This window comes from Megalops cyprinoides, chromosome 3 (assembly GCF_013368585.1).
Source record: "Megalops cyprinoides isolate fMegCyp1 chromosome 3, fMegCyp1.pri, whole genome shotgun sequence".
Taxonomy (NCBI): domain Eukaryota; kingdom Metazoa; phylum Chordata; class Actinopteri; order Elopiformes; family Megalopidae; genus Megalops; species Megalops cyprinoides.
In genome coordinates, this window is record NC_050585.1 from 23,286,197 (window position 1) to 23,300,720 (window position 14,524).

The following is a 14,524-nucleotide window of genomic DNA, read 5'->3' on the forward strand; positions in this document are numbered from 1 at the left end:
CGGTTAGAGAGTAATGCGTCTTTTGGGGTAAAGCTCCCCAGCCTTGTGAGGATAACGTGACTGCAGTCGTTTTTATTTGACGCAAAAATGATATGGTCAGACAGAGCGGATTCTGCGTGGCTGCGTATTCCGTTTGTCTTCCTGTGCTGCTGGGATTTGGTGTGTGGACAGATATCCTACTCCGTGTCAGAGGACGTAAAGCAGGGCACCTTCGTTGGAAATATTGCAAAGGATTTAAATCTCAACGTGCATGAACTGGAGTCGCGAGCGTTTCAGATCGTCTCCGGATCCAAGAAAAAATATTTTGAGGTAAATTTAAAAACAGGAATTCTTTTTGTGAATGAGAGAATAGACAGAGAGGAGCTGTGTCCCGACGCGTCTGTGTGCTCCGTGAACTTAGAAGCTCTTATTAATAGCCCTCTGAATCTCTTTCGTGTTGACATACAAATACTGGATATAAATGATAATACTCCAGTCTTCCCCGTCCATTCACACGATTTAAGTATCGCTGAATCTGTTGTCCCTGGTGTAAGATTTCCTTTACCAAGTGCAAATGATCCTGATGTAGGCAGTAACTCGGTAAAGAGCTACAAGCTGAGTCCGAATGAGCACTTCTCCCTGGATGTACAGAGCGGTGGAGAGCAGAGTGTGTCTGCTGAGTTGGTGCTGCAGAAAGCTTTAGACCGAGAGAAACAGCCTGTGATTGAGCTCCTACTGACTGCTGTTGACGGAGGAAAACCTCCCAGATCCGGGACTTTACAGATAGTAGTGCATGTGATGGACATTAACGACAATACTCCTGTTTTTAGTAGCGCTTTGTATAAAGTGAGGGTGCCTGAAAATGCAGCTCGAGGAACATCACTGATTGTTGTCAATGCAACAGATATGGACGAAGGCTTGAACGGCGAAATAGAATATTCCTTAATTACGCATGGAGATAAAGGCATACTGAGTATTTTCAACATAAATGTAACGTCTGGGGAAATAACTCTCAAAGGTGAATTAGATTTTGAAAAAACAAGTGCCTATGAGATTCGTGCGCAAGCCCGGGATAGAGGCCAGATCCCTCTCGCAACTCACTGCAAAGTGCTGGTGGAAGTTTTAGACATTAACGACAACTGGCCCACCATCGCCATTTCGTCCCTCTCAGACACCATAAAGGAAGATTCAAAGACAGGCACAACTGTCGCCCTATTTGCAGTGTCAGATAAAGACGGGGGTAAAAACGGAAATGTTCATTGTCGCTTGCATGGCACCTTGCCGTTTAAACTCCAGTCCTCCTATAAGAACTATTACTCTTTAGTGGTGGACGGGCCGCTGGACAGAGAGAGCGCTTCTCAGTACAATGTGACCATCATAGCTACAGATGAAGGTTCTCCGCCTCTCTCCAGCACCAGCGTTATTACTGTACACGTTTCTGATGTGAATGACAACGCGCCGCGCTTTCCGGAGCCTGAGATTAACGTGTATGTGAAAGAAAATAGTCCTGTTGGAAGTGTGATATGTACAGTGTCTGCGTTTGATTCTGATGAAAACGAAAATGCCCGAGTATCTTACTCTTTACTGGAAATCTCGTCAAACCCTGTATCAGTTTCAGCTAAAGTCAATGTAAACTCAGTGAGTGGACAAATTTACAGCCTACAGTCTTTTAACTACGACGAAGTAAAAACCTTCCAGTTTCAAGTTCAGGCCACAGACTCTGGTGTCCCTCCACTCAGCAGCAACGTGACTGTGAACGCTTTTATCTTGGATGAGAATGACAACAGTCCTATGGTTCTGCCGCCCTATTCTGATCAGGGCTCCGTTAATACTGAGAACATTCCCTATTCTGCTGAAGCAGGCTACTTTGTGGCCAAGATCAGGGCTGTTGATGCAGACTCTGGCTACAATGCGCTGCTTTCTTATCACATCGCCGAACCCAAGGGAACCAGTCTTTTCCGAATCGGAACCAGCACCGGGGAAATAAGGACCAAGAGGCGGATGAGTGACAATGACTTGAAGACGCATCCGTTGATCATTTTGATATCTGATCACGGAGAACCTTCCCTGTCAGCGACTGTGTCTATTGATGTTGTGGTTGTTGAAAGCACAGGTGAAATACAGACATCATCCAGACAGTTGCCGGCAAAGGAGCAAAGTTTCTCCGATTTGAATCTGTATTTGCTGATCGCCATTGTCTCCGTGTCAGTTATATTTTTACTGAGTCTCATTAGTTTAATAGCTGTAAAATGCCACAGGACGGACGGCGGTTTGAGTAGATACAGCGCCCCAGTGATCACCACACACCCTGACGGGAGCTGGTCTTACTCTAAATCTACGCAGCAGTATGACGTGTGTTTTAGCTCAGACACACTGAAGAGTGACGTTGTGGTTTTCCCCGCGCCGTTTCCGCCTGCAGATGCGGAGCTGATCAGTATTAATGGAGCGGACACTTTTAAACGGAACCAAACGCTCCCTAACAGCGAGAAGGTAAGAGATACCTTGTTTCATGCGCCTTTGAGAAGCATCGTAGATGGTGTGTTTTGTATAGTTTTTACGTCAGGGCTATCGTACTCCGTTAAAATGTTTTTGGTCGCATGATTGACATATGATCATTGGTAAAAGTTCATAAATCCTCGACATTTCTCATGCTTCTGTCATCGTTGCTTGTAAGGACTCCAATTGTATTAAACTCTGGTGCTGTCATTTGTGGGTATTTCATAATTTCGAGTTATTATGTTTACTACACATTCTGATTAGCAGACACTCTTAGTCAGTGTAATTGAGGTAGCTTACAGTTACATATGTATTTATACGTAGGTACCTTTACCAAGGGTATAACAGCATTGTCTCACCTGGGAATCTAATAGCCAACCTTTGAGTTATGATCTCTCTACCTTACGACTATACTGTATAATCGCTGCAAGTGTATTAGACCGTGATCCATGGCTTATATGCAGTTATTTTTAACCAATTTATTTTTAGAAGTTGTATTATTTCCACAGCTATCTTTCCCCTTTAGTTTAATCCTACTGTTATTTTACAGGACAAACTGACACAATTCAGAGCTCAACATCAATGAAACGCTTTTTTCCCAATGTGAAACTTCTATCTTCAATCTAACCTTCTAAGTAAGGGAAGCAATCTGAAAAAAAGTAATTTAGACTTTTTTTCATGTCGTTTCAAATGTGACCATATTCACAGTTTGACCCAAAGCATATCAATGCATTGTATTCATCTTCAACAGTAAACAGAAATCTTTTTATCATATTTCTGCTGTTCGCCCCTTCCCAACCTTCTACACCTTCGCCCCCCCCCCCCCCCCCCCCCCCCCCCAGACACACACACCCCCACACCCCCTGACAGACACACCCTACCCCTCCCCTCACTTCCCAGCCCCCAACCTCCCATAACCACATACAGACATACATACATACTCTTGGCTTGAAACACAGTTTTTTATTTCACTGAGAAATCAGAAATTTTCACAAGCACACACTTGTGCACGCACACATTGAATAGTGGTAAGGAGCAGTGCTCATAATCCAAAGGTTTCTGGTTTAAGTGTAGGGCAGCAGTGTAGCATAGTGGTTAAGGAGCAGGACTCGTAACCGAAAGGTTGCCGGTTCAATCCCCGCTGGGACACTGCTGCTGTACCCTTGGGCAAGGTACTTAACCCACAGTTGCCTCAGTAAATATCCAGCTGTATAAATGGATAACATTGTAAAGAACTGTAACCTATGTAAGTCGCTTTGGATAAAAAGCGTCTGCCAAATGAATAAATGTAAATGTAAATGTAATTCCCCACTGGCACACTGCTGTTGTTCCCCTGGGCCAGCTACCTAATGCACAATGGACTCAGTAAATATGTAGCTGTATAAATCTAAGAATTGTCATTTGTGTAAGTCATTCAGCTCAAGAGTTTGTGAAGCAACAAAGTGTTAATGTAATGTAGCACATGTCCATGACATGAAGTCAGCATTTTAGTTCTTCATTCCACATTCTGTGCAATGCATAATGCTGGACACTGTTCAACCCAGGGTCAGATGTCACCGTCAGCAAATTTGTGGTTTCTTTTAGAGGCCTCTGTCCTTTCAATATGCATATTATGTGTGCACATCTCCTAAATGATTCCCATATACATCAGTGTTTGAGATTAAGAAAAGCAGGATTCAAAGACCTGGCCTTTGAAAAGAGAGTGCTCTGTATCTTTCCTTAGCGCTGCGCAAAAAGCGATTATTTCAATGACTATATTTATGTATACACTGGTGAAGCTAGTCATGTGATTACACAGCGCATACAAAGTAGTATCGTATGCTACAAACAGACAACGTATGTCTTATGATATAGTGGTGTAAAGTAACAATGGACGGGGTTTAGAATTATGATTATAATTATTCTTTATACAAATTCTCTGAAACTGTATATTTTAATTAAAAGTGAGAGGATTTAACATTTGCATTAATTAGTGGGAATTCTAGAGTGTAATGCTGAGTTGAAATATCGCAAGTACATTATTTTTGAATGTAACGCATTTTGCGTGTGTGTGTGTGTGTGTGTTACTTTGTCGAAATGAGACCGAAACGCTCCATGGCAAGTGCATATCCCCAAGCGCCCTCGTTGTCTTTAGTCACAAAACACACGATGTCGCTGTTGACCAAGGATTTGAAAATGTTGATGTCTGTATCGGGGACTCCGCCCTCACCGCGGTCGTAACAGACAGGGGATGGCTTTGTCCGAATAATACGCAACGCGTCAGAAAGGCAGAGTTGACGTTTCTCTAAAAGGAGTCATTGCATTGATTTTATTTTCAGGATAACAAATGTCTAATTCTTATATGTCTATCGTCACCACCAGTCTGAGAAGCCTCGGCTAATTCTTGAATCGCAATGGACCCTTCCATCCGCAAAAAATCTCTGTGGATTCTCTATCTGCTGTTTCTTTGTTTGTGGGATTCATCTTCCGGTCAGATCGTGTATTCCGTGTCGGAGGAGGTGGACAAGGGGACCGTTGTGGGAAATATAACGAGGGATCTAAATCTGAGTATTCGAGAACTGGAATCTCGTATGTTTCAGATTGTGTCCGCATCCAGCAAGAAATATTTCGAGGTAAATTTAAAGACCGGCATATTGTTTGTAAATGAGATAATCGACCGAGAGGAGCTGTGTCTCGGTGCTATGAAATGCGCTTTATATTTTGAAGCTGTTGTTCATAATCCTCTCAATCTGTTTCGTGTCGAAATTAATGTAATAGATATCAATGACAATGCGCCCTCATTTCCCGTGAAAACGTTTGTATTGAATATTACCGAAAATGCCCTTCCGGACGATAAATTCCCTCTGCCTGTAGCCGATGATCCTGATGTTGGTGGTAACTCAGTAAAGAGCTACAAGCTGAGTCCGAATGAGCACTTCTCCCTGGATGTACAGAGCGGTGGAGAGCAGAGTGTGTCTGCTGAGTTAGTGCTGCAGAAAGCTTTAGACCGAGAGAAACAGTCTGTGATTCAGCTCCTACTGACTGCTGTTGACGGAGGAAAACCCGCCAGATCCGGATCATTGCAAATCACCGTAAACGTTTTAGATATAAATGACAATAATCCTGTCTTCAGTAAATCTCTTTACAAAGTTAAAGTTTCTGAAAATGTTCCACATGGAAGTACCCTGATTACTCTGAACGCTACGGATTTTGATGAGGGTTTAAACAGTGAAATTGTCTATTCTTTTGTCGGGCTCGGAAATATGAAAGGAGCAGGCATTTTTGCTATCAATCCCGACAGTGGTGAGATAAAAGTGACGGGTAAACTTGACTATGAAGACAGCCCTGTCTTTGAATTACGGGTTCAAGCAAAAGATAAAGGCCACTCCCCAAAGAGTACACATTGTAAAGTTTTAATTGAAGTCCTTGACGTGAATGACAATGCCCCCGAAATATCGGTGACGTCACTGAAGAGCACAGTCAGAGAAGATGTCAAAACCGGAACAGCTGTTGCGTTAATTACGGTGTCAGATAAAGATGGAGGTAATAACGGAATAGTGAAGTGCCAGATCCCCGGCGCTTTGCCTTTTAAACTTCAGTCGTCCTATAAGAACTATTACTCTTTAGTGGTGGACGGACTGCTAGACAGAGAGAGCGTTGCTCAGTACAATGTGACCATCATTGCTACAGATGAAGGGACTCCGCCTCTCTCCAGCACCAGCGTTATTACTGTACGCGTTTCTGATGTGAACGACAACGCGCCGCGCTTTCCGGAGCCTGAGATGAACGTGTATGTAAAAGAAAACAATCCAATCGGAGGTGTAATATGTACAGTGTCTGCGATTGATTCTGATGAAAACGAAAATGCCCGAGTATCTTACTCTGTACTGGGAAACCCTGCAAACTCTGTATCCATTTCTACTGTAGTTAACGTGAACTCCATCAGTGGAGAGATATCCAGCCTGCAGTCTTTTAACTACGAGGAAGTAAAAACATTTCAGTTTCAAGTTCAGGCCACAGACTCTGGTGTCCCTCCACTCAGCAGCAACGTGATTGTGAACGTTTTTATCCTGGATGAGAATGACAACAGTCCTATGGTTCTGCCGCCCTATTCTGATCATGGCTCCGTTAATACTGAGAACATTCCCTATTCTGCTGAAGCGGGCTACTTTGTGGCCAAGATCAGGGCTGTAGACGCAGACTCTGGCTATAATGCGCTGCTTTCTTATCACATCGCCGAACCCAAAGGAACCAGTCTCTTCCGAATCGGAACCAGCACCGGGGAAATAAGGACCAAGAGGCGGATGAGTGATAATGATTTGAAGACGCATCCGTTGGTTATTTTGATTTCTGACCACGGAGAACCTTCCCTGTCAGCGACTGTATCTATTGATGTTGTGGTGATTGAAAGTACAGATGAAATACAGACGTCGCGTAGACAATTACCGATAAAGGAGGAGAGTTTCTCCGATTTGAATCTGTATTTGCTGATCGCCATTATTTCCGTGTCAGTTATATTTTTACTGAGTCTAATTAGTTTAATAGCTGTAAAATGCCACAGGACGGACGGTGGTTTGAGTAGATATAGCGCCCCAGTGATCACCACACACCCTGACGGGAGCTGGTCTTACTCTAAATCTACGCAGCAGTATGACGTGTGTTTTAGTTCAGACACACTGAAGAGTGACGTTGTGGTTTTCCCGGCGCCGTTTCCGTCTGCAGATGCGGAGCTGATCAGTATTAATGGAGCGGATACTTTTAAACGGACCCAAACGCTACCTAACGGTGAAAAGGTAAGATGTGTACTTAAAATATAAAATAAATGTATCTTTCATTCACTCTGTGACTTGCCTAGATGCCACAAGAGATCGAGAATAAAAAGCAACGCACATTCGTTATTTATTTTACTTAGTGTTAATGGTTTAAGTGTTAGTTTTCAATGCGTAATTACGCACGGTTTATCATAGCTTTTTAATCAAAAGGGACACCCCGACAACAGTAATTACTGAGCTTATTTCATTTGAAAAGAAGAAAATCAGGGTTTTGTGTCAGTTGTTAAATTCACTTGTTAAATTCAATCCCTTTTGAAGTTATTTTTTGCTGAATGTCAGCTTGCTATTTCTAGTGACCCTTCATGTGGAACCAAAACAATTATTTTCCAGTTCAGTCGATTATATTGACACGTATTGGTATATATTTGTGACTGTCATTGAAAACGAAGCCTTGTTATGTACATCCTTGCGAGATACTTGCACAAAAGCAATAACTCCACTGTGTCTTGAGAGGAGTAATTGTTATTGAGGCAGAATCCATTTCTCCAATGTATGACGCATGATGTCGCTGTTGACCACGACTGTGAATGTTAGAACAACAATTTTCAGAGCTCCTCCTACATCTGGAAAAAAGGGAAGCGGCGACATCCCATAGAGGGCTTTGTCGGAGATACGAGAAATAGGATGCTGTGGCCCAGATCATTTCGTCGTACAAAGGGCTCCGAATTTAAATGCCGTAGTTTTATCTGAATGTAAGCACATTAGTCTCGGTACATGTTGGAATACGACCGGTAACTCTGACACGCGGAATCATACAGCGATGGATCCGTGCGGAGGGAGCGGGCGCGTTTGGGTCCGATGCATTGTGCTGCTTTGTTTTTTTTCGGGCAGCTCTTCCGGGCAGATTGTGTATTCAGTTTCGGAGGAGGTGGACAAGGGTACGTTCGTCGGGAATATCGCCAAGGATCTGAATCTGAATGTTCAGCAACTAGAGTCGCGGAGGATGCAGATTTCGACAGGAGCAAACAAGAAATATTTTGAGGTAAATTTGAACACTGGTATTCTATCTGTTAATGACCGAATCGACAGAGAGACGCTGTGTCCGAATTCTGTAAAATGTTCTCTTAATTTAGAGGCTATATTACATCAGCCTGTGCAGCTCCATCGTATTGAAGTGAACATTTTAGACATAAATGACAATGCACCGCATTTTCCTGAACACCTGAGCGTGTTTAATATTACAGAGTATGCATTTCCAGGAGAGAGATTTCCGGTGCCAAGTGCAAACGATCCCGATGTAGGCAGTAACTCAGTGAAGAGCTACAAGCTGAGTCCGAATGAGCACTTCTCCCTGGATGTACAGAGCGGTGGAGAGCAGAGTGTGTCTGCTGAGTTGGTGCTGCAGAAAGCTTTAGACCGAGAGAAACAGCCTGTGATTGAGCTCCTACTGACTGCTGTTGACGGAGGAAAACCTCCCAGATCCGGGACTTTGCAAATAATTGTTAATGTGAAAGATGTGAACGATAACACTCCAGCATTCAGCAAACCGCTGTATAAAGTCCGTGTTTCTGAAAATGTTCCCACTGGCACAACAATAATAACTCTTAACGCCACAGACCTAGATGAAGGCATAAATGGTGAGGTGATATATTCTCTAATTGCGCAGGGAAATGCGAAGGTCCTTGACGTGTTTGCTATCAACCCGCAGTCAGGGGAAATTACTTTAAAGGGAAATCTGGATTATGAAGCAAACAGAGCGTTTGAACTTCGTGCGCAGGCGACAGACAAAGGTCCAACCCCTCGAGTCACTCACTGTAAAGTGTTAGTTGAAGTTGTGGATGAAAATGACAACACTGCAGAAATACATGTCACTTCACTCATGAGCCCAATTAAAGAAGATGCTCAAACTGGAACAGTAGTCGCTTTGATAACAGTTTCTGATAAAGATGATGCAAAAAATGGACTTTTAAAAACTACTCTTTTTGGATCGTTTCCTTTTAAACTCCAGTCCTCCTATAAGAATTATTATTCTTTAGTGGTGGACGGGCCGCTGGACAGAGAGAGCGCTTCTCAGTACAGTGTGACCATCATAGCTACAGATGAAGGGACTCCGCCTCTCTCCAGCACCAGCGTTATTACTGTACACGTTTCTGATGTGAACGACAACGCGCCGCGCTTTCCGGAGCCTGAGATTAACGTGTATGTAAAAGAGAATAGTCCTGTTGGAGGTGTGATGTGCACAGTGTCTGCGTTTGATTCTGATGAAAACGAAAATGCCCGAGTATCTTACTCTCTACTGAAAATGTCGTCAAACCCTGTGTCAGTTTCAGCTAAAGTCAATGTAAACTCAGTGAGTGGACAAATTTACAGCCTGCAGTCTTTTAACTACGAGGAAGTAAAAACCTTCCAGTTTCAAGTTCAGGCCACAGACTCTGGTGTCCCTCCCCTCAGCAGCAACGTGACTGTGAACGTTTTTATCCTGGATGAGAATGACAACAGTCCTATGGTTCTGCCGCCCTATTCTGATCAGGGCTCCGTTAATACTGAGAACATTCCCTATTCTGCTGAAGCGGGCTACTTTGTGGCAAAAATCAGGGCTGTAGACGCAGACTCTGGTTACAATGCGCTGCTTTCTTATCATATCGCCGAACCCAAAGGAACCAGTCTCTTCCGAATCGGAACCAGCACCGGGGAAATAAGGACCAAGAGGCGGATGAGTGACAATGACTTGAAGACGCATCCGTTGATCATTTTGATATCTGATCACGGAGAACCTTACCTGTCAGCGACTGTATCTATTGATGTTGTGGTTGTTGAAGGTACAGATGAAATACAGACGTCGCGTAGACAACTGCCGGCAAAGGAGGAGAGTTTCTCCGATTTGAATCTATATTTACTGATCGCCATCATCTCTGTGTCAGTTATATTTTTATTGAGCCTAATTAGTTTAATAGCTGTAAAATGCCACAGGACGGACGGCGGTTTGAGTAGATACAGCGCCCCAGTGATCACCACACACCCTGACGGGAGCTGGTCTTACTCTAAATCTACGCAGCAGTATGACGTGTGTTTTAGCTCAGACACACTGAAGAGTGACGTTGTGGTTTTCCCCGCGCCGTTTCCGCCTGCAGATGCGGAGCTGATCAGTATTAATGGAGCGGACACATTTAAACGGAACCAAACGCTCCCCAGCAGTGAGAAGGTAAGATGTATTGATTCAGTTTTCACAAACGTAGTCAAATAAATGTTGCTTTTAAAGAACGTATAGTGTCGGCTGCATGTCCCGCATTTAAAATGTCAGTGTATGTGACAAATGCTAGGATGATCTAAACGGTCAAAAGCGACAAGAAACATCTTAAGTGAGGTAGCCAAATAACTGTGTATTTCGAATACGCTTGCACATAGTAATTTCAGAGTCTGTCTTTTCTAGAGCGACTTACAAAGCTGCATACGAGAAGGTTAGGCTAAGAGCAGAGACACAAATCAAATAGTGTAATAACTGATAGTAATAGTCGTTACATCAAACCCAACATTCTTCTAAACATCATATGGGGTGCAAGAAGGAGCTTGGGGGTAACTAAGTGTGCTCGTTCAGTATAACAAGAACATTTTGCTGAATTTTGAATCTCCAGATGCTGTCACAATTGATAGTTCTGTAATATCGCTTTATAACTATTGTTATTTTTTTACTGTTAAGATGGCTGTGTATTAATGGATTTGTTTATTCAATTCGTTGGTCATATCTGCCCAATAAGATGTTATGTGTTGGTTGTTGCGGGAAACTAAGAGCTGTTTAGGTTTAGAATAACTTGAAAAATTGTTTCTATAATTGTATTAGCTGGTTTGATCTAAAGTTCGAGGTTCTTTAGAAGTTTATATTCACTTATAATTTTAGTATATTAAAGAAGTCTACTTCGGACTTCCCTTGGTAAAGATTTACTTAGTGATGGCTGCAATCCCTTTAACAACGCGTTTTCAGAAAGTTGTCTCGTGACCTGATGTTAATAATTACTTTTCTTGTATTTAACTACACATTTACAGTTTTATTCCACAAGTTATCTCTGTCATTCAGGATGGTTTCCTGAAAGGACTTAGCACATTGATATGTGTATTGTTGTCGGTTGTTGAAAGCAGTAGTATTTTTATTACACATCAAGAATGAGAACTATGTCCCTCGGCAAAGACATATTCAGTAACCCCACTGCTGTCAACAGTCGGAGGCACTTGATGTCGCTGTTGACCACAGATTTGAAAATGTTTATCTTGCATTTCGGGGCTCCGCCTTCTGCCAGCAGTAGCGAGAGGAAGGCTTTGTCTGCATAGGATGCACGGCGTGCGAATGGCAGCGGTTCGGTAGATGCATTCGGCGCCTTGATCGTATTTATACGGTATCAGATGTCTCAGTACTCTGTAATTACCGTCATAACCAACCCCGGGAGCTTCGATTAATTCCTGAATCGCAATGGACCGTTCTATCAGCAACAAATCTCTATGGATTCTCTTTCTGATGGTTCTTTGTTTGTGGAATTCATCTTCCGCTCAGATCGTGTATTCCGTGTCTGAGGAGGTGAATAAGGGGACTGTCGTGGGAAATATAACGAAGGATCTCAGTCTGAATATTCAGGAACTGCAATCTCGTGAGTTTCAGATTGCGTCGGCTTCCAGCAAGAAGTACTTTGAGGTAAATTTAAGGACGGGCATGTTGTTTGTTAATGACAGAATCGACCGTGAGGATCTGTGTCTCGGTGCTATGAAGTGCTCTTTATATTTAGAGGCTATTGCTCATAATCCATTGAATCTCAATCGTATCGAAATCAATATTTTGGATATAAACGACAATGCGCCTTCCTTTCCTGTAAAATCGCATATATTGAATATTACCGAGTATGCTTCCCCAGGCGACAGATTTTCTGTGCTTTTGGCCGATGATCCCGATGTAGGCAGTAACTCAGTGAAGAGCTACAAGCTGAGTCCGAATGAGCACTTCTCCCTGGATGTACAGAGCGGTGGAGAGCAGAGTGTATCTGCTGAGTTAGTGCTGCAGAAAGCTTTAGACCGAGAGAAACAGCCTGTGATTCAGCTCCTACTGACTGCTGTTGACGGAGGAAAACCTCCTAAATCTGGGACATTACAAATCATTGTTAATGTAATGGATGTTAATGATAATGCTCCACAATTCAGCAAACCACTGTATAAAGTTAAAATACCTGAGAATGTCCCTTACGGGGCTTCAGTTATACAGCTAAATGCATCGGACATAGATGAGGGTATTAATGGCCAGATTATTTATTCTCTTGCTAAGCACGGTAATGTGAATATGATGGAAATGTTTGCAATTGATCCCGACAGTGGTGAGATTACAGTGAAGGGGAATATTGACTATGAAGAAAATGCCGCGTTTGACATTAGAGTCCAGGCGCAGGACAAAGGCCTCCCACCTCGGAGTAGCGCTTGTAAAGTTTTAATTGAGGTCCTTGATGTGAATGACAATGCCCCCGAAATATCTGTGACGTCACTGAAGAGCACAGTCAGAGAAGACGTCAAACCCGGAACAGCTGTTGCTTTAATTACGGTGTCAGATAAAGATGGAGGTAATAACGGAAACGTAAAGTGTCACATCTCTGGGGCTTTACCTTTTAGACTCCAGTCCTCATATAAGAATTATTACTCTTTAGTGGTGGAAGGGCCACTGGACAGAGAAACGACTTCTCAGTACAATGTGACCATCATAGCTACAGATGAAGGGACTCCGCCTCTCTCCAGCACCAGCGTTATTACTGTACACGTTTCTGATGTGAACGACAACGCGCCGCGCTTTCTGGAGCCTGAGATTAACGTGTATGTGAAAGAAAATAGTCCTGTTGGAGGTGTGATATGTATAGTATCTGCGTTTGATTCTGATGAAAACGAAAATGCCCGAGTAACTTACTCTTTACTGGAAATCTCGTCAAACCCTGTGTCAGCTTCAGCTAAAGTCAGTGTAAACTCAGTGAGTGGACAAATTTACAGCCTGCAGTCTTTTAACTACGAGGAAGTAAAAACCTTCCAGTTTCAAGTTCAGGCCACAGACTCTGGTGTCCCTCCACTCAGCAGCAACGTGACTGTGAACGTTTTTATCTTGGATGAGAATGACAACAGTCCTGTGGTTCTCCCGCCCTATTCTGATCAGGGCTCCGTTAATACTGAGAACATTCCCTATTCTGCTGAAGCGGGCTACTTTGTGGCAAAAATCAGGGCTGTAGATGCAGACTCTGGTTACAATGCGCTGCTTTCTTATCACATCGCCGAACCCAAGGGAACCAGTCTCTTCCGAATCGGAACCAGCACCGGGGAAATAAGGACCAAGAGGCGGATGAGTGACAATGACTTGAAGACTCACCCGTTGATCATTTTGATATCTGACCACGGAGAACCTTACCTGTCAGCGACCGTATCTATTGATGTTGTGGTTGTTGAAGGTACAGATGAAATACAAACATCGTTGAAACGGCTACCGATAAAGGAGGAGAGTTTCTCTGATTTGAATCTATATTTACTGATCGCCATTATCTCCGTGTCAGTTATATTTTTGTTGAGTCTAATTAGTTTAATAGCTGTAAAATGCCACAGGACAGACGGCGGTTTGAGTAGATACAGCGCCCCAGTGATCACCACTCACCCCGACGGGAGCTGGTCTTACTCTAAATCTACGCAGCAGTATGACGTGTGTTTTAGCTCAGACACACTGAAGAGTGACGTTGTGGTTTTCCCCGCGCCGTTTCCGCCTGTAGATGCGGAGCTGATCAGTATTAATGGAGCGGACACTTTTAAACGGAACCAAACGCTCCCCAGCAGTGAGAAGGTAAGTTGTTGGTCATATCTGCCCAATAAGATGTTATGTGTTGGTCGTTGCGGGAAACTAAGAGCTGTTTAGGTTTAGAATAACTTGAAACATTGTTTCTATAATTGTATTAGCTGGTTTGATCTAAAGTTCGAGGTTCTTTGGAAATTAATATTCACTTATAATTTTAGTATATTAAAGAAGTCTACTTCGGACTTCCCTCGGTAAAGATTTACTTAGTGATGGCTGCAATCCCTTTAACAACGCGTTTTCAGAAAGTTGTCTCGTGACCTGATGTTAATAATTACTTTTCTTGTATTTAACTACACATTTACAGTTTTATTCCACAAGTTATCTCTGTCATTCAGGATGGTTTCCTGAAAGGACTTAGCACATTGATATGTGTATTGTTGTCGGTTGTTGAAAGCAGTAGTATTTTTATTACACATCAAGAATGAGAACTATGTCCCTCGGCAAA

General features: G+C 43.0%; 2 protein-coding genes across 11 annotated transcripts in view; both read left to right on the forward strand.

Moving 5' to 3' along the window:
• LOC118774924 (protocadherin alpha-C2-like) overlaps nt 1-14,524 on the forward strand; it is a 150,740-nt gene that overhangs the window by 79,964 nt on the left and 56,252 nt on the right. The window contains exon 1 of one of the 10 annotated variants that reach the window (XM_036524536.1): nt 4,744-7,247. The exons of 8 other annotated variants lie outside the window; for them this stretch is intronic. In XM_036524536.1, the coding sequence (XP_036380429.1) occupies nt 4,869-7,247 (2,379 nt within the window). In that variant the 5' untranslated portion in view covers nt 4,744-4,868. Of the gene's footprint in view, nt 1-4,743; nt 7,248-11,540; nt 14,068-14,524 lie in introns of those variants that run through there. One more of the 10 variants, XM_036524537.1, reaches the window with a different exon arrangement.
• On the forward strand, nt 4-3,392 carry LOC118774010 (protocadherin alpha-8-like). Its single transcript, XM_036523091.1, has 2 exons — nt 4-2,515; nt 3,376-3,392. The coding sequence occupies exons 1-2, from the start codon at nt 88-90 to the stop codon at nt 3,390-3,392; spliced, it is 2,445 nt and encodes an 814-aa protein (XP_036378984.1). The 5' UTR covers nt 4-87.